Source organism: Acartia tonsa, chromosome 13 (genome assembly GCF_053477335.1).
Source record: "Acartia tonsa isolate MP-2025a chromosome 13, ASM5347733v1, whole genome shotgun sequence".
In the NCBI taxonomy this organism is placed as follows: Eukaryota; Metazoa; Arthropoda; class Copepoda; order Calanoida; family Acartiidae; genus Acartia; species Acartia tonsa.
This window is the reverse complement of record NC_137272.1, coordinates 23,835,183-23,852,884: the sequence shown is the minus strand read 5'-3', so window position 1 is coordinate 23,852,884 and position 17,702 is coordinate 23,835,183. Positions and strand designations below refer to the sequence as shown.

At 36.2% G+C, this 17,702-nt stretch overlaps 1 protein-coding gene across 1 annotated transcript in view; it reads right to left on the bottom strand.

Moving 5' to 3' along the window:
• Positions 1-147: 147 nt before the first annotated feature.
• The window catches only part of LOC145335376 (uncharacterized), a 30,789-nt gene continuing 13,234 nt past the window's right edge, over positions 148-17,702 (bottom strand). The window contains exons 3-15 of the mRNA XM_080181119.1: positions 15,648-15,712; positions 15,037-15,080; positions 14,264-14,341; positions 13,639-13,697; positions 13,227-13,311; positions 12,947-12,993; positions 3,464-3,540; positions 3,239-3,274; positions 2,194-2,260; positions 1,330-1,461; positions 1,029-1,071; positions 733-784; positions 148-293 (exon numbers count right to left, since the gene is read on the bottom strand). Of these exons, the coding sequence (XP_080037245.1) occupies positions 170-293; positions 733-784; positions 1,029-1,071; positions 1,330-1,461; positions 2,194-2,260; positions 3,239-3,274; positions 3,464-3,540; positions 12,947-12,993; positions 13,227-13,311; positions 13,639-13,697; positions 14,264-14,341; positions 15,037-15,080; positions 15,648-15,712 (909 nt within the window). The 3' untranslated portion in view covers positions 148-169. The remainder of the gene's footprint in view (positions 294-732; positions 785-1,028; positions 1,072-1,329; positions 1,462-2,193; positions 2,261-3,238; positions 3,275-3,463; positions 3,541-12,946; positions 12,994-13,226; positions 13,312-13,638; positions 13,698-14,263; positions 14,342-15,036; positions 15,081-15,647; positions 15,713-17,702) is intronic.

Genomic DNA, 17,702 nt, shown 5'->3' with positions numbered 1-17,702 from the left:
GGGGAGGGGGGTGTGTAATCAACCTTTTACCCCACCCCCCTTCCTTCCCACCCCATTGGACGTCCCTGGTACTTGATAAGGAAAAAAGTAAATATTTTTAAGCCTTTTATATATTTGCTTGCAATATTATTGAATAAAATAAGTATATTTATACATTTAGTACTTTTATTCAATTATTTTCTTTTACAATAGGTAATTGTTTAACATTATATTTTTTGACAATATCTCTTCTAACAAACAAATCATTTTGTTTTTTCTCAGTAACTGGATTGAAATCATTAGTGTGATCAAACCTAAACAAAAATAGAGATCAAACTATTTTATCCCCGCAGGGTTAGCAAGACGGGAAGATTGTAGATTGTAGATTTGGAAGTCACGAGAAACGGTTTTTTATTTTGGATAAGGGGAAATTAGGGTTTTTAAAGGTTATGAAAGGGGGTTGGGAATCTAAAGCATTTTTCAAAAATTTACACCTCTTCAACCCCCTCCCCCTTATACGTCATAGGTGAATTTAATTGTTTAAAATGAGATTTTATATAGTTCTAAGCCTGTAAAAACATTACAAGGGCGAAGACATTTTTTCTCCATTGAAGATGAAATGGGCTTCTCTTGACACTGGTGGAATATTAGGTTTTGGGATCAAAGGATAGGTCCAGGTGCAGAAAATTCTGTTTATTAGTGCGTTATCAGTATGGTAAACAAGTCCTTTTTTATTTTTAAGAATTAAAATACCTGTCATAACCTTTTCTGTACATAAAATCAATTATCTTTTCTCTTGAAGAATCTAAAATAGAATGATAATTGTATTCCAAAAGGAGAAAAGCAATATCTGTATTTGTTTCTTTGTGTACTTAAATATCTCGCAGGTTTTATTATTCTTGGATTGATTATTTAATTTTCTCAAATATATATGGAGGAGAGGAGTTTAAGCAGCCCCCAACCCCCACACATCATCTAAAGGCACTGTCTACAATAGCAAATGTAGTATGATTTAAAGCCATTAAATTTAAAATATAGATATTTTTTACCTTTTTGAACAACTCCTGCTAAATCAGTTTCAATGTCCAAAACCTGAACATCAAAAACAATTTTATTAAAATAACTAGAAGCCTTAATGTTTGACAATATATTTTTAAAAAATCGCCCAATAACTTCATTACTAATCTTTTTATAGTGCACAGTATAATAATGAGCTTTTTTTCAGGCTCAATGGTGATCACTTTCAAGGATGTTAAAGGGTTGGGATAAAAAATTTTTTATACCTCCCTCCACAAAATTCTAAAGATTATATTAGATTATCTTCTCCCACAAAAAAAAACTTCTCATTACCTCAATATCAACTTTATTCCATGGAATAGTCTGTAGGACACCAAGTTCGAATCCTTCAATGTCTAGAACAAACAGGTTGACTGTCGGGTTCCCCAGGGACAACAGGACGGAGTACAGCGGGTAACATTGTAACTGAAAATTTGTATCAGAATATTAAAAGCTAGAATGTCTATGTGTGTCTAAGCTTGTTTTGAAAGATCTCAGTAAGTATTCATTTAATTCCCTGGTGGGTTTTTATGGCTTAGTTTTATTCAAGATATATTGTTAACAACCAAGGAGGGAGGGGACAGTAAGCTGTTTATTACACTAGTCCCCAAAGTTTTATAATAACTTTCTTATTCGTTTACTAAACAACTTTGGGTACTTATCTTTAATTTTGATTTGTTGTTGTATTAAGTTGAGTGTTCAAAAATTTCAACCACTAATTGTAATCTACAGAAGGGGTAATTTTGTGTTTCTTCATTGGGGACGTACATCATTTTATTAGCCATTGTCCTGATTAACAACTGCGTGTGTGTGTAAATATTTTGATGATGCTTTTGGCATAAAAACGGTATTATCCTGGTATAAAAGTAACAGGATGTATAACTGTGTCTGTCTGTCTTTTGGCGAAGGATCTTGCCAACCTCTCAACCTTCATAGGTCCTTGGAAGGTTTATAACTATATTGCGAGAGGGTACCTCCAGTGGTCCTCCACCCTCCTAAGAGAAATCGCCTCTAAAAAACACTCCCCCCCCCCCCTTCAATCTTGTTGATTTTTCTATTTAAAATTGAAAGTGGGGGGGGGGGGGAGACTTCTCTCCCATGACAGACTACCATTACTAGTAATTTGTGACAAATTTTTGCTACAAAAACCGTATTAACCTTAATAGAAACTTCTAGTGGTGAATTTTTTTTGCTTACAATTCCCTGCATGTAGTAAACACCATCACTAAAAAATAAAAAATAAATAAGGATGACAACATTCATAAAAGCGAACATTAACGCTTGTAAAGTGTCAGATCTGAATAATCAGAATATAAATGTATAAAAGTCGAACGAAACAAAATTGTAAGTAAATCTGATGAAAAACTGCTTAAATACAGGATATTGTTTAAGGACATAATTAAATCTTTAGGACTTAATTATAGAGATGATTCGTTTATAACCATGTACTTTGTTGTCCTAGGAATCAGTATTAAAAAAATCAGAACAATCGGATAATTTTATCACATAAAAGTTTGATGTTATAAAAGTTAAAAATCAACATGTTTAAAATGGACGTACGGACTTTCTGGTAACAATTATAGAGTTGCTTTGCTTTCTAACTCGTATCTAACTCCTATAGGAATCATCATGCAAAGTTTGAAATGGAAAGGACAATTCTAACATGCCTAAATTAACGAAAAGAGCTATCCGTTATGTACGGACTGACCGACCCTAGTTATAGAAAAGCTTTGCTTTTAAAAAATATAAACAAATTGATATATAATTACAAAGATGTTGCACCAGATTTTCATGTACTCTAATAAATTGATGCTCCTAGCTGGCTAAAATAATGATACTCCTCATCCTTGAGGTCTCTATTAGCAATTAATTTATTATTACTAAGATTACAACAGGTTATCATGTACTCTATTAAAGTGAAACGTGATGCTGGCTAAAATAACAACCCTGCTGCTGATCTGTCAGATGCGCAACATTAATAGACAGTGTAAGAGCAAGGCTTTGGCCCAAAACAGGCGCAATTCATTACTATGCACAGTTAGGACTTCCAGTCAAAAGGGATGTAACCATTCATAAGGTTGTCTGTTGGGTGTTACTTAAACTAATACCCCGGGGTTTGGACAGAAAAGGAGATACTGGCTCACTTTAGTCCTCCTTGGATGTTGGACCTGATATCAAAGTGTGATAAGAAAGGTTGTTATACCTGTGTCCAGTTGAATTTGGCTCGGTCAGTCCTCCACTGAAAAGAAACAATTATATAGTATTGCAAAAAAAACAAGATTTTAGGTGAAAAATTAATTATTACATCTAATAGGCTGCGCTGGACAAGTGTAAAATTATAATAATTATAGGTATGGTTTTTCTTCTTCTGATTTTTAAAATTTTATATTTATATATATAAATCAGGTTTAATCCAAGGTCTATTCACCTGATGTTAAAGTCAGTAATATAAGGTCTTGTCTTTGTACCAATACAAGAATGCATCAAGTGGGCGTGTCTGTTTACCTAAAGATATAAATTAGATATAGTCTATATAATAATGCATGTGTTCATCATATGGGCGTGTCTGTTAACATAGATATATAAATAAGATAAATTCTTCTAATGCAAGTATTCATCAAGTGGGCGTGTCTATTTACACAAAATATAAGAATAAGATATAGTCTACTAATGCAAGTATTCATCAAGTGGGCGTGTTTGTTTACCTAAATATATAAATAAGATAAAGTCTACTAATGCAAGTATTCATCAAGTTGGCATTTCGGATTACTTAAAATATATAAATCAGATAAAGTCTCTGTACTAATACATGTGCTTATCAAGTGGACGTGTCTGTTTACCCAAATATAAAAGTAAGATATAATTTATGCACTAAAACAAGAATTCATCAAAAGGGCGTGTTTGTTTATGTCTCAACCATGACACTTTGGTTGAGTGTGACTTCCGAATTAGCGGGAAGTTCTCGAGATCTTGTTGACTTACAGACAAACCCCCAATACCAGGAACCATCAAGTTTCAACAGCAGGTTTGATTATAGATTTATTGAGGCAACTATTTCAAAGTCCTGAAATTACAAAATCAATTAATTCATAATTCCAGTTTTTTTTTTTATAACCACGTAATCTTAATTGCTTTTTAAAATCATTTTTCTCTACGGTTAAGAATCTTTGGAAACTTTGGCTTTAAAGGAAAATTATTTGGTTTAATAAATCATTGTTAAATGCAAAATAAAGGCACATAAAAAAATTACTAAAGCATAATAATTAATCATAATAAAGTTTCATGCTTAGCTGGCTAAAGCCTTTTAAACTAAATATAATCGTCCTATACACCATTCCATTTAAATAAAATTAACAAATTCTACCTGAAGTTCTTATGGTTTCAAATCCCTGGTATACTAGGGTCGTTCACGCACTATGAGACCAATGATAGGCCCAATTTTGTTCTCCGAAATCTTCACACACTCATATCTCATTCAAAAGTAACGAACGTGGGCGCATCAAAATATAAACAATCCATGCCGCGTCTATTACTCAAGGAAAGTCAAACAAGACGACATTTGCGCTTAATTTGGGATAATGATAAGGAATTAATTTCGATCTTGATAAACACAAAGCTTCCTCGAAAAGAGGTTAAGACACACCCCCCGTTTAAAAGTCAAATTAACTTCCTTAACGAGATTCAAGGTTTTTTTGCGCTGAGCACTAGCAACATTTCTCACTAAACTCAACTCACCATAATCACATGAGAATGGCCACATCCCGAAAAACATGACAATTTTTTGCTCCTAACTAAATGAAACCCCGTGAAATGCATACACAATATTATACTCCTCACTAGGACTCATAATACCTCACATTTTAGGATAGAAGGATGGGGATTGGTTTGTACCATACAATATTCCAGGCACATGACACTCACAAGATCACATACACAAATCCTAAAATGGATAATCCTATTAATCATGATGTTGTAAATATAACAACTTATACTAATTAATAATCATTTCATAATCAATAGGTAATAAATCATTATTAATAAATCAATAAGTACCTACGAAATCAGGTTGAAATGTAAACAATAATGGTAAAATATAAACGAAATAAATCTTAGACAAGAAAATTAAGATTTATAGGTACTTAAAACTAAATTTGTTAAGCATCAAAAGAGTAGTAAGAAAAATATTTCAAAATCCTTGGGCAGAAAGTTTTCAAACTTAATGAATAAGAACTGTAACTATCTTAATCAACAATAAAACTTTTCAATACTTAAATAATAGCAAAATAATAATAATATCTTCGTTAGAATTTTCATCGAAATTATGAAAAAAAATACCAACTTTTCTTTGTAAAAAAAATATGAGGCTTTAAATATGAATTTTCAATCATTCCTTGATCTGAATAAAAATGTTTTACTTGATTGAAATTCATATATAATTTTTAAAAAATCTGCTAAAAAAATACTTGATTTTTTTTCTTAGAATAAATATCGAATCACGCAACCTCGACGTATTTATTCTTTTTTGGTAAACTTTTCAGGTAAGTTTTATAATGAATTGTACTTTTGAAAAGAAATTAAACTCAATAAAATTAAATTTGAGCATATGAAATAGAATAAAAATTAATCGCATTTCGGTTGATTCCTATTTTAGGCATAAAAATAGGCATATGAAAATGTGGCTTTTTTTTACTAAAAAAATCTCAGTTTCTAATTTTTAATAACTGCCTGACTGATACAGCATGTTCTTCCAGGGGAGATTTATCTGTCAGCCTGAACAAGACTCTTGCAGTCTTTCTCCCATTCTCAATCCTCGTCACACGGCCCATCCGCAAACATCTCATCAACGGATTGGTACTCGTAACCAGCACTATATCTCCGTCAGCTAGCGGCTCCGCCATCTCATCTTTCCACTTGGACATCCTTAATATCTTCGGCAAAATCTCCTGGCGGTAGGAAGTCCAAAACTGGGCAGACAAATCTTCTAACAACTTCAACCTGGAGGAAATTTGGTCCTCCGGTTTCATCGCCACATTGCACAACGGCTGGCGGTCTACATTCCCCAGCAGCTGGCCAGGGGTAATCAGCCGCCAATTCTCCACGTCGTTCGCAGCTTCTATCGTCAACGGTCTGCTATTCATTAACTTGCTAACCTCTGCCAACAGCACCAGGAGCTCATTAAAATTAACAGAACTATTCACCAACTTCTTGGACAGCAATCTCTTGGTTAATCCCACCATTTTCTCAGCTTGCCCAATAAAATGGTGGGCTCGGGCTGGGATCTGGGACCAAGAAAACTCTACCTGGCTGCCCAACTTCTGCTCTAAAACCTTGCGAGCAGCGGATAATTGTGTGCCCATGTCGCTTACTATAACCTTCGGCAGACAATGAACAGCCTCCAACTTGCGCAGGGACAACAGGATACTGCTGGTATCATACTTCTCCAAGGCATCCAGCCATAGCGCCCCTGAGAACCTGCAGACTACCACGAACACCCACACCTTCTTCGTTGCTGTCTGACTCCTCGTTTTGGCGGTAGCTCTCCTCGTAACCAGCGGACCCATAAGGTCAACTTGCACAGCTTCAAATGGCCTGCTCGGAACCAACTTGTCAATTAACACATCCTTCATGGTAGTACGACATTCCTTGGCCCTCTCAACACTGCAGGGCCAACACTTCTTCACCTCCATGATGGACAACCTCCTTGCCTTTACAATCCAGCACCAACGGCGGCTCTCAGCTAAAGTTCCACGGACACCAGAATGAAGCTCAACATGCGCCTCTCTCATAACGATAGAAGCTAACCAATTACCAGGCTCCAAAATTACTAAACCTGGCATGTCTTCAAAAAGCATTTTACGGCCACCAGTAATGGCGTCAATGACGGGCTCACCACGACCAACCATTTTTAGGATTTTCATCTCCCTGGTCACATAAATACCTCCGGGACCAACGACAGGCCAGGTCAATGATACTTCATGCACTAACGGATTCAATGACGAATAATTGCCTTTAGCGTCATTTATCCACTCATCCTGTTGGCTATGTGACACAATGAAAAGTTCCGCCGCCGCCATAAAATTGTACAAAGACGGCTTGTACACAGAATCTGCGGCTGCTACATGACTACCAGCGGCTGTAGTCTTGCCTTCTTGTCTGCTCTTTAGCTTCTTCAACCAGGTGTTCGATACTTGCAGGACAGCTGCCATAATACGTTTGGCCTGTCCAAATGATCTCCTGTGCTTAAACCTAAAGACATCTTCAGCGGCTTCTCCGGCCACTTTCATTGAACATAACTTAACCATTTTGGTATTCAACTCCTCCGGTGGTAAATCCTGCTTGACTTGCTCGGCAGTTTTCACCGGCCACGCACTTTCATCCTGGCGCAACCATTCTGGGCCCAATCTGTACCTGGAACCTGGTCCTAAATCTGATACCTTGCAGGTGCTTCTGGTGCCCAAATCTGCAACATTGTGTGTCCCAGGGACCCACCTCCAGTCATCCTTGTTGGTTGCAGATTGGATTTCTCCAATGCGATGAGCATTAAATGTGTTCAACATGGCACTGTTGGAAACAATTTGTGATAAAACACACGATGAATCAGTAAAGTACATCACTCTGATAACATCAAAGGGCAGGGCATCTCTGATGGACTTTGACAACCTGGTGGACATCTGGCAACCCATCAATTCAAGGCGTGGAATTGATTCAGTCTTGACCGGCGCAACTCTTGACTTGGTGGCTAGCAGGAACGTTTCAAACCCTTGCCTAGTTGGCCACCTCAAATATGCCATACATGCATAGGCCTCTGATGACCCATCTGAAAACATCATCAAGGATGGAAGGCCAGTTGGTTCCTCCGGGACCACACAACGGTCAAACTCCAATTTAGCGACCTCAGCTCTGTCCTCCAGCGACTTAACAAGTTCATCCCGTAGATTTTTTGGAATGAAATCTTGCCAGCCCAAATTCAGCAAACATGTTTTCCGCAGGACAAGTTTAATTCTCAACAAGATAGGGCTGCAAAGCCCGATCGGGTCGAAGGTCTGGGCGGCGAACCTGTGGACCATCTTCTTTGTCAGATTCTCGTCCAAGGCGTCCTGGAGGTTGTACAAATCAGCATCCTCTTTCACCTTCTTTCCCTTGACTTTACCATCTTGGTTGACTCTCGTGGCGATGGATAACACATCAGTGGCTGGCTTCCATATCAGCCCAAGAACCTTGGTTGGCTGGCAATCATCACCAGAATAAATGACTTGTTTGAAGGAAAAACTACCTTTGCTGATAATTCTGTCGGCTTCTTTCATCATCTCCTTGGCTTCTGGCACAGATCCTGCTCCCGAAATAACATCATCTATGAAGCTGTGCTTCTCAAGCTTGACTGCAACTGGAATCTGAGGTAACTTGAAATCTTCCTCGGGGTAGGTAGGTATTTCTGGCTCCTTCCACAATTCAGGTTTTGCAACAATATCACTACCATTTATCTGCCCCTCTCCATACATCTCCTTGACCTCTGCTTCACTCTTTCCGCCGAACAGGCGGGACGTCAATTTCAGGGCTGTAACTGCCAAATTTCCCGCAGCCAACTCGCCAAAATTCACCACTTTAGTCAGGTAAATTTCAAGTGGACCGTCTGGCGTCGGGGAAAATAAAACTCTCTTCATCTGGCTGTCGAACTCTGTGGCCAGGATGGAGTTATAAAACTTGGAAATGTCCGCGGTTAAACCAACCTTGTAACCGCGGAAAAGCAACAAATGATAAAAAATCTTCTGCATTGGCGGCGGACCTCCCAGCATTATGTGATTAAAACTGGTACCCTTGAACGTCAGAGAACTATTTGCACACAATCTCATGGGTGTGGAACTTGAATCCTCCTTGAAAGCAACCACTATTGATGAACAAGACTTAGGCCCTTCATACTGCAATTCTTCAGGCATTGCTTTTTGAAACACGCCTCTGGATATGGCGTCATTGAATACCTGTACATACATATCATAGGTACCTTCTTTGACCATCCTGGCACGATCCTTTTCAGCAATTTTGCGGGCTAAACTCTCATTGTAGGGCAAAGTGTGAGGATCTTCAATGTAAGCATATTGACCTGTCCACTTGTTGGATTGCAAGTCTAGTGTTAAACCTGCCTCAATTATTCTCTGCCTCTCACGCTGGTCCCAGGTAGTGCCGTCGGCCATAGCCTTGCACTCTTGACAGGCAGTACATCCTGGACAAAGTGCCTGCGGCTGTACGCCAAACGATTCAGACGTCAAAAAGTCTGGCAAGGTGCCTCCACTGACACTGACAGCCTTATATGCCGACTTTTGGTCTCCAGCTCCACCGTCAGCACTTGTACAGATAAAACCACTACCAAAAATGGTTCGCCACAACATAGACTGGCCCACTTTCTGGTAGGTTGATGGAAACACGTCAGGATGTGTATTTCCAATGATGATATCTAAGCCTCCACTAATATATGTAAATCTTTCTGGCGGCATCTTAAATATTTCGGCGGCGGTTTCGGGGTGGACCGAGCGCATCTCGTTGGCCCCGCCGAGGGTAGGCATGACAGCTGCCTCAAACTCCCTCAAATTACCGTCCCTATCCTTCAGATAAAACACAACATTGCGGCAGGAAGTCTCACTGCCGTCAGCTACAGAAATAGTTGTATATCTGCCGGTAGATTTCAGCTTCAACTTGTTGGATAACTTCTCAGACACAAGTGGCAAATTTGCACCAGAGTCAAACATGACAGTGGCGTGGCAGGTGCCGCCGCCAGGTGCTACAACAGGAACTAACTGAAGTAAGAAGGTACAGGGGCTGGGTGCAGAACTTGACTTGTAGACTGTATTCACACCAGCACTAGCCTCATGGATCAACCGGCTATGATATCTGTCGCAATTATTGGTGCCACAAACACCAAGCTTATCCGATTTATTACACTTGTCAGCAGCATGGCCATCACACAGGCAGAGTTCACTCAACTTTTTCTGCTGGACAACTTTCTTTCGGTCAACCACATCCATCTTCTTAAACGTGAGGCAACGAAAAATCGGGTGTTTCTCCTTGCAGCTTTCAACAGGACATGTACTGTTCCACTTGGAAGCCTTGTCCTTTCCAGCCTTTCCATTCTTATTGTCGCTGCGGCCAGATACTTGCGCGGCGGCAGCTCTGTCCCGATTTCTCTTGCCGGCGCTAGTGTCATAGGACATATCACCGGCCAACATTGCTCCCCTGGTCCTCTCCAGCAGTTCTACAATCTTCTTGATGTCTGGTTGGTTCATGCTACCGAGCTCCATCATAATTTTCTCTCTCGGGCCATCTGGGCACTTGTCTTTGAAAATATGAATAAGAGTTAGGTGGTGGTAATCCTTAGCTGCAGAACCAACGATGGCTTCTACTTCCTGCATGGTACTCTTGAAGGTAGCAATTGCACTAACCACGTCCACAGGTTTATCCACAGGTTTCATCTTGTTCAGCTTAGTTAAAATCTTCATGAACCGGCGGGTGTTTGATAAAAACATCTGATCGAGAAACAACCATTGTTCATTATGATCTCTAATCGCTGACACTTGCTTGCGTAGCTCCGGGTTGGTTATCACCTTCTCCATACACAACATCAGACTTAACCTCTGGTCAGAAAATCCGTAACCAGCGCATAGATCTTTAAAGACCTGTTTAAAGTTGGAGTAATCCGTGTCAGTACCGTCAAATGACGGCAACAAACTGTTGTCCCAGCGCCCATACTGCGGGTTGGAACTCCGAATATCCACGGCAGACATACTTCTGGAGAGTATGGCAGGTGTTCCACTCTCATCCAAGTTAGATGAACGACGTTCCATCTCTCTAAGCCTTCGGTACATATCACGTACTTCTTGGCGCAACTCCATGGAAATTTTAAGCACTCCCATGTCCATCTTCACCTTCTCAATGACGTCGAGGTTCCTGGCGACAGTGCTTGACCTCGCGTCGTCTGAATCATTGTCAAGCCAGTACAGAATTTTTGTACACTGCTCCAACGACGCATAAACTTTATCTGCAACAGTTTTCTGTTCACTAGCTTCATCCAAATCACGCTTGAACTCGCGCAACTCACTAGTCTCCACGGCAGGTTTTAGACTTTTTATTAGGTCAGATTGGTCCTTGACCTCACTAAAAATGTCACGAATTGATTTTAAATTCACATTTTCACATGAACTAAAACTTTGGCAGGCTTTTAGATTGTCATAAAACACTTTTAACTGTTCGTCAAACACCTCTAGCCTTTCACTGCCAATAGCGATAGCTCGCTCAATTTTCTGCTTTTTGGTTAATGGCATATTGATTCACTAGGTACTTATTTCACAGAAAAAAATTGTCACAGTATATTGCATCAATAATCACTGGATGCTATTGATCTCTTGAAGAATGCTAACGCCTATTCTTCAGATACTTTGAAATTTGCTAACGCCTAAACTTCAAGTCCTTTGAAATTGTCTCAACCATGACACTTTGGTTGAGTGTGACTTCCGAATTAGCGGAAAGTTCTCGAGATCTTGTTGACTTACAGACAAACCCCCAATACCAGGAACCATCAAGTTTCAACAGCAGGTTTGATTATAGATTTATTGAGGCAACTATTTCAAAGTCCTGAAATTACAAAATCAATTAATTCATAATTCCAGTTTTTTTTTATAACCACGTAATCTTAATTGCTTTTTAAAATCATTTTTCTCTACGGTTAAGAATCTTTGGAAACTTTGGCTTTAAAGGAAAATTATTTGGTTTAATAAATCATTGTTAAATGCAAAATAAAGGCACATAAAAAAATTACTAAAGCATAATAATTAATCATAATAAAGTTTCATGCTTAGCTGGCTAAAGCCTTTTAAACTAAATATAATCGTCCTATACACCATTCCATTTAAATAAAATTAACAAATTCTACCTGAAGTTCTTATGGTTTCAAATCCCTGGTATACTAGGGTCATTCACGCACTATGAGACCAATGATAGGCCCAATTTTGTTCTCCGAAATCTTCACACACTCATATCTCATTCAAAAGTAACGAACGTGGGCGCATCAAAATATAAACAATCCATGCCACGTCTATTACTCAAGGAAAGTCAAACAAGACGACATTTGCGCTTAATTTGGGATAATGATAAGGAATTAATTTCGATCTTGATAAACACAAAGCTTCCTCGAAAAGAGGTTAAGACAGTTTACCTAAATATATAAATAAGATATAGTCTCTACTAATACAAGTATTCATCAAGTGGGCGTGTTTTTGGTTACCTAATTATGAAAATTATATATAGCCTCAGTACTAATACATGTATTTATCAAGTGGTCGTGTCTGTTTACCTAAAAAATATAAATAAGATATAATTTATGTACTAATACAAGCATTCATCAAGTTTGTGTGTCTGTTTACCTAAAATATTAAATAAGATATAATTTATGTACTAATACAAGCATTCATCAAGTTTGTGTGTCTGTTTACCTAAAATATTAAATAAGATATAATTTATGTACTAATACAAGTATTCATCAAGTTTGTGTGTCTGTTTACCTAAAATATGTAAATGAGAAATAATGTATGTACTAATGCAAGATTTCATCAATTGGGCGTGTCTGTTTACCTAAAATATAAAAAAATCTCTCTATATTAATACAAGTTTTCATGAAGTGGGCGTGTCTGTTTACCTAAAATATGTGAATAAGATATAGACATAAGATAAAGACATTAATATTGATACCAACTGCCATGCCTATTTCTGCACTAGTTTCAAATAGTCGAATAAGGGGTAATGCCTTGGCCCATACACATTAAACAAGACAAGGTAAGTAGATAACTTATCTGAAAGACATTATTGATATCTTTAATTCAAAAGACTCTCCGTAATTGACTCGAGCACTAATAGAATCAATACTTACTTGTTTACATTTCGTGAAGAAATAGGGCATCGTCTCTATCAAAATACCTAAAATCACACACAGTTTAAAACTCTTAAAGCTTCGCCTTTAACCTGAAAATACCTCCTTCCATATATTTTTGCTTTTAGTTCCAGTCACTCAAATAGACTAAACTCTTTAGTATAATCCCTTAAACTCAGGTTCACAGAAACCCCATATGTTTGTATTTCAACTGTTAAAACAAGTGATCTGCGTTTTTTTATGGTCCAACTTCAATTCTAGGTAATTGTGATTTGCTGACCTGTCCATCCATAATGATACTCGAAAGGAAGTGTGACAGAGATAGATTCACAGTCATAGGCCCCGGCCTCTATATAGAACCCATTCTAAACAAAATATTATAAATAACAAGGACGACAACACAATAAAAATTTATACAAATAAATAAGTATAATATTCAGTTAAAAATAGAAAGAAAATTGTTTATACATTTGTTGCAAAGTACTGCTTACTAATTATGGACATGCTTACATTTTTATAACTTGATTATAGAGATGCTTCGCTGAAAATATTGTAGGGCGTGGTTCTAAAAGGGGCGTAGCCGCTAGAAGAAAATAAAGTAATAAAGTAAAAAATCGCACAATGGGGGAGAAGGGTCATCTACACTACATAAGGACTAAATATATTCTTAAAGTAAATAAAAGAGAAATAACCTTCTTATTCTTGAATATCATGTCTCTAATGTCTGTTGCCTGTTTACCTTCTTTAAACTCTAGAAACAAAATAAGTTTATTAAATTTTAAAAAAATTAACTGTTAGATTTCTAAAATCAGTAAATAAACAGGGATTGAAATATAGATTGTTGGCTTGTTCAGACCCACTTGTGGGGTAAAGTAAAGTACTTATAGAGTTGCTGTACTAAAAAAAGAACTTATAAAAAGTGATCGATAAAAAGAATTTTAAATATAAAAAAATAAATTTTTTTAACTTTAGTTATTGTGCGGTTTGACTTAAGATTTGAACCCATCGCTTCATACCAAATAACTAGTGGATGCGCTATAGTTTCTTTCCTAGACCATGCTTAAAAATCATGTATTGTATCATATTATAAACAATTTTTCATAAGAAATAAACAAATATCATAAGATTGATAGCAGATTACTTAGTTGGTACAGACCTTCGGCCCCTCAGGGACAACAACCTAGAATTAATAATTTTTCATTTTACTATCTGTGGAAATCTGTCTATATTACGATGCGATAAATAACTATCTAAAATTATGCAGAAAACAATGGCGTAAGGTTATATTTTCTATTAAATGCTGTAAAATATCAATACCTAAATTTTGTTGGTTAAGTACTCTCAGAAATGATTTATTTCTTGGAGGTTTTATCATCAATTCATCTCGAATTTTATCTATAAAAAAGCAAATTATAATGTTAAATTTACACCCGCAAACTTATTGTAAAATAAATGCCTGTACATAATACATAAATAATTATTTGGATTTGTTTTACATTTTATTAGATACATTGCGGTTTATAATAGTTAAAGGTCCGTCTTTAAAATCAAGATCCAAAAGCGTGGATTGTTGACATTATTTATTATAAATAATATAATTATACAATGGTCTTAGGACTAAATGATAGGGCTGAAAGCATAAAATCTGCCACTGAACTTAATATACAAACATTAACACTTGTAAAGAGTAAGAACTAAAAAAGTAGAATAAATTGTATAAGTCTACATTTTTAAGACTTGATTATAGAGATGCTTCACTTAGAGCATTATATCTTGTTGTAATTGGAATCAGTATCAAATGAATAGGATAATTATAACACATACAAATTGTTGTTAAAAAGTTAAAAAGCAATTTGTTTAAAATGGACGCACAGACTTTCTGGTGACGATTATAGAGATGCTACGAATCCTACGTACCTACTGTTATATGAACCATCCTGCAAAGATTAAAATGACTATTCTAACATGTCGAAATTAACGAAAAGAGCTAACTGTTCCGTACAACGAACCAACCAACCCTAATTATAGTAAATGTCAAACACCAAAAACCTCACTTCTTATTTTTGACAATTATGTAAAAAAATTCTTACTTGTTAGTATTGGGTCATCAGCATCTAAGCAATTCATTAAAGGCCTAAAAATTATATAACATAAAGTCAGTGATAAGACACTATACAAAAAACTATTTTGCCCCTATCTTTATCCTAAAGTTCTGTCACCAACCAAAACCAAATTTTTAGCTGCACTACCTTTGTATATAGAGTCAAGGGTTTCCTTTTATTGCCACGAACCCGAGAAAGGTCAGGTTATGTTTTTTTTTAAATGATGACAAGTGTAGAGTAGACTCGAACCCTACATTTTAGACAATTAGCGGACTAGGTAAATATCAAAATGAGTATAAATAAAGTGAAACTTATAAGCATTCGAAGAAAATGGGTAAAAGATTAAAATACCCAAGATGCTCCGCAAATTTTTTTAAAGCAAAGCTTTTCTATAATTAGGATCGGTCCGTACGTGCGTCACAGACAGATAGCTTTTTTCGTTAATTTAGGCATGTTAGAATAGAGTTGAAAAATGTTAGCGATGCATTTTGAGGGTTTTACTTGTTTGATAAATCTTCCATTCCTTCGAGTATCTTAGGTTTGATTTTATTTATAATCATTTTGGTTAAACATAATTCCAAGGCTAAAATAAATATTACCAATAAGTTGTACGTCTGGTAAAATAATAGTCGTAAGCTTCATCATCTTCCAAATAACCATTTACCTAAATAAATAGATATAACCTAGATCTATCTAAATCAGCCGAAAGGAAAACAATTTGTGAACAATCTAGTAATAATATTAATTTATTGGTCAAATAGTGTGTACTTATTTTGATACTAGCCTACAGCTCACGTTGTTCGCTGTTCTGTAATGCCCTTGAGAATATTAAATATCCGTACTGGATTAAGGGTTAAGACAGAAGACTTATTTTATGTTTGCTGACCAATGCATGAATACTCTAAGAATAATATTGTCTGTCGGTCTATCGGTAATGCTCTTAAATAATTTTCCCAGCTTTTATCGAAGATATTTTTTGTGTAAAGATTCACTATGCATCATTACTTTATATGTCTGTCTGTTGTGCACCCTTTTTGCTTTTATTTGCTTTGCTTTTTTTTTTTTTTAAATTCAAGAGCTTCTAAAGTTATGGATGTTGTCATCCTTATTTACCTGTTAAATGTTAGTAACGAAGTCAATTAATTTAAACTTTAAAAGTTTTATTCCTTACTTAGTCCGTTATTCTGTCTATAGTGCTCTGAAAAATAGAATTACTGTAGGGGAAATGTTTATTTTCCTTTCTGCTATTTAATATAGAAGATTTATTTTTTTTGAGACCAATGCACTTTTGTCCACCTATCCGTTGATCAATCATTACTGCACATAAACACAATTTTATTTTCTGATATTAAAGACTACTAATATTTTGTGTGAACATTTGTATGACCACTGCACTGATCATCGTTCGTCTGTCTGTTGGTTATGCCGCGTTTTCTTCTTTTTGCTTTTGTGTTTTTACTTTTACTATTAGGATTTTTGCTACTTATGGATATTATCATCCTTGTTGATGATTTTTAAACTCAGGGATCTTAGGAAATAATGTTTTATATTTATTTTACATCCCCCATGATGATAAACAGGGGTAAGCCTTCAGTTGATTTAAAAGTTTGAACACTTCTTGTTTAGAACTGACGAAACACTGATTAAGTTTTTTAGTCAAAGTGGTTACTAAACTTTGGTTAACAGTGTAATTTACAGTCATATGTTACCACCTTCTCTGAGGAAAAGAAATTTTGGAATTGAAATTATTCTTCTTACTCTATAATTCACTCTAAAATATTTGTTTTCCTAGCTGCTATAAAAATTAGATGGCTTAAATTTTTAATCAAGATTATAATAGACATTTGTTATTATAATTGCTTATTGCTTATTTATAATTCAAAATGTCCGCCCGTTCGTCTGTTGGCTAGGATTAGAGGAAAAAGTAATTTTCTCATTTGCTATTCAATGGCTGAAAATTGTGTTAATATTCCCTATATAGCTTGCCAGTATGGACCTTATCTATTGGTCAGTTCGTTCATCCAGTAAGAGGGAAGGAAATGGGGTAAAAGGGTTGGATAATGTTAATGATCTATTTCTTGTTAAAAGCCAAACTTTATTACAGTGGGGGTTGATCTGTCCATCCGTACGTCCCTAACAGGTAGTTCTGATAGCCCTATCACCATGTCGTTAGTATGTCCAAATAAAATAACTTTTATTTAAGCTATTAAATGACATATTTACTTAAATTTTTGCTGAAATCTAAATATTTTCTCTTTTAAGTGCAGTTACTCTATTTTTCTTAATGTTCTTTTGTAGAATTGATTAATGTTTCTCTTTTACGGATTTTGTCATCCTTGTTAATGTTATTAATTATCAGAGATAATTACTCTTTTAAATACTATCGCTCTTTGCCTTACAAATTTTATTCTCTTATTCTTCGATCAATTAAATGTTCATTTTATTATCCCTTCAAATTCAGCTTGTAATAAAATTAGAATGCCTATGATTCATGTACTTCCCCCCCCCCCGTCTCTCTCTCTTTCTTTCTCTCACTCCCCCCCCCCCCCAACCTCTCTCTCTCTCTCTCATTCCCCCATTCTCTCTCGGTCTCCCCCCTTTCTCTTTCTATCACTCTCGCTCCTTCTCTTTTTCTCTCTCTTCATATATACATT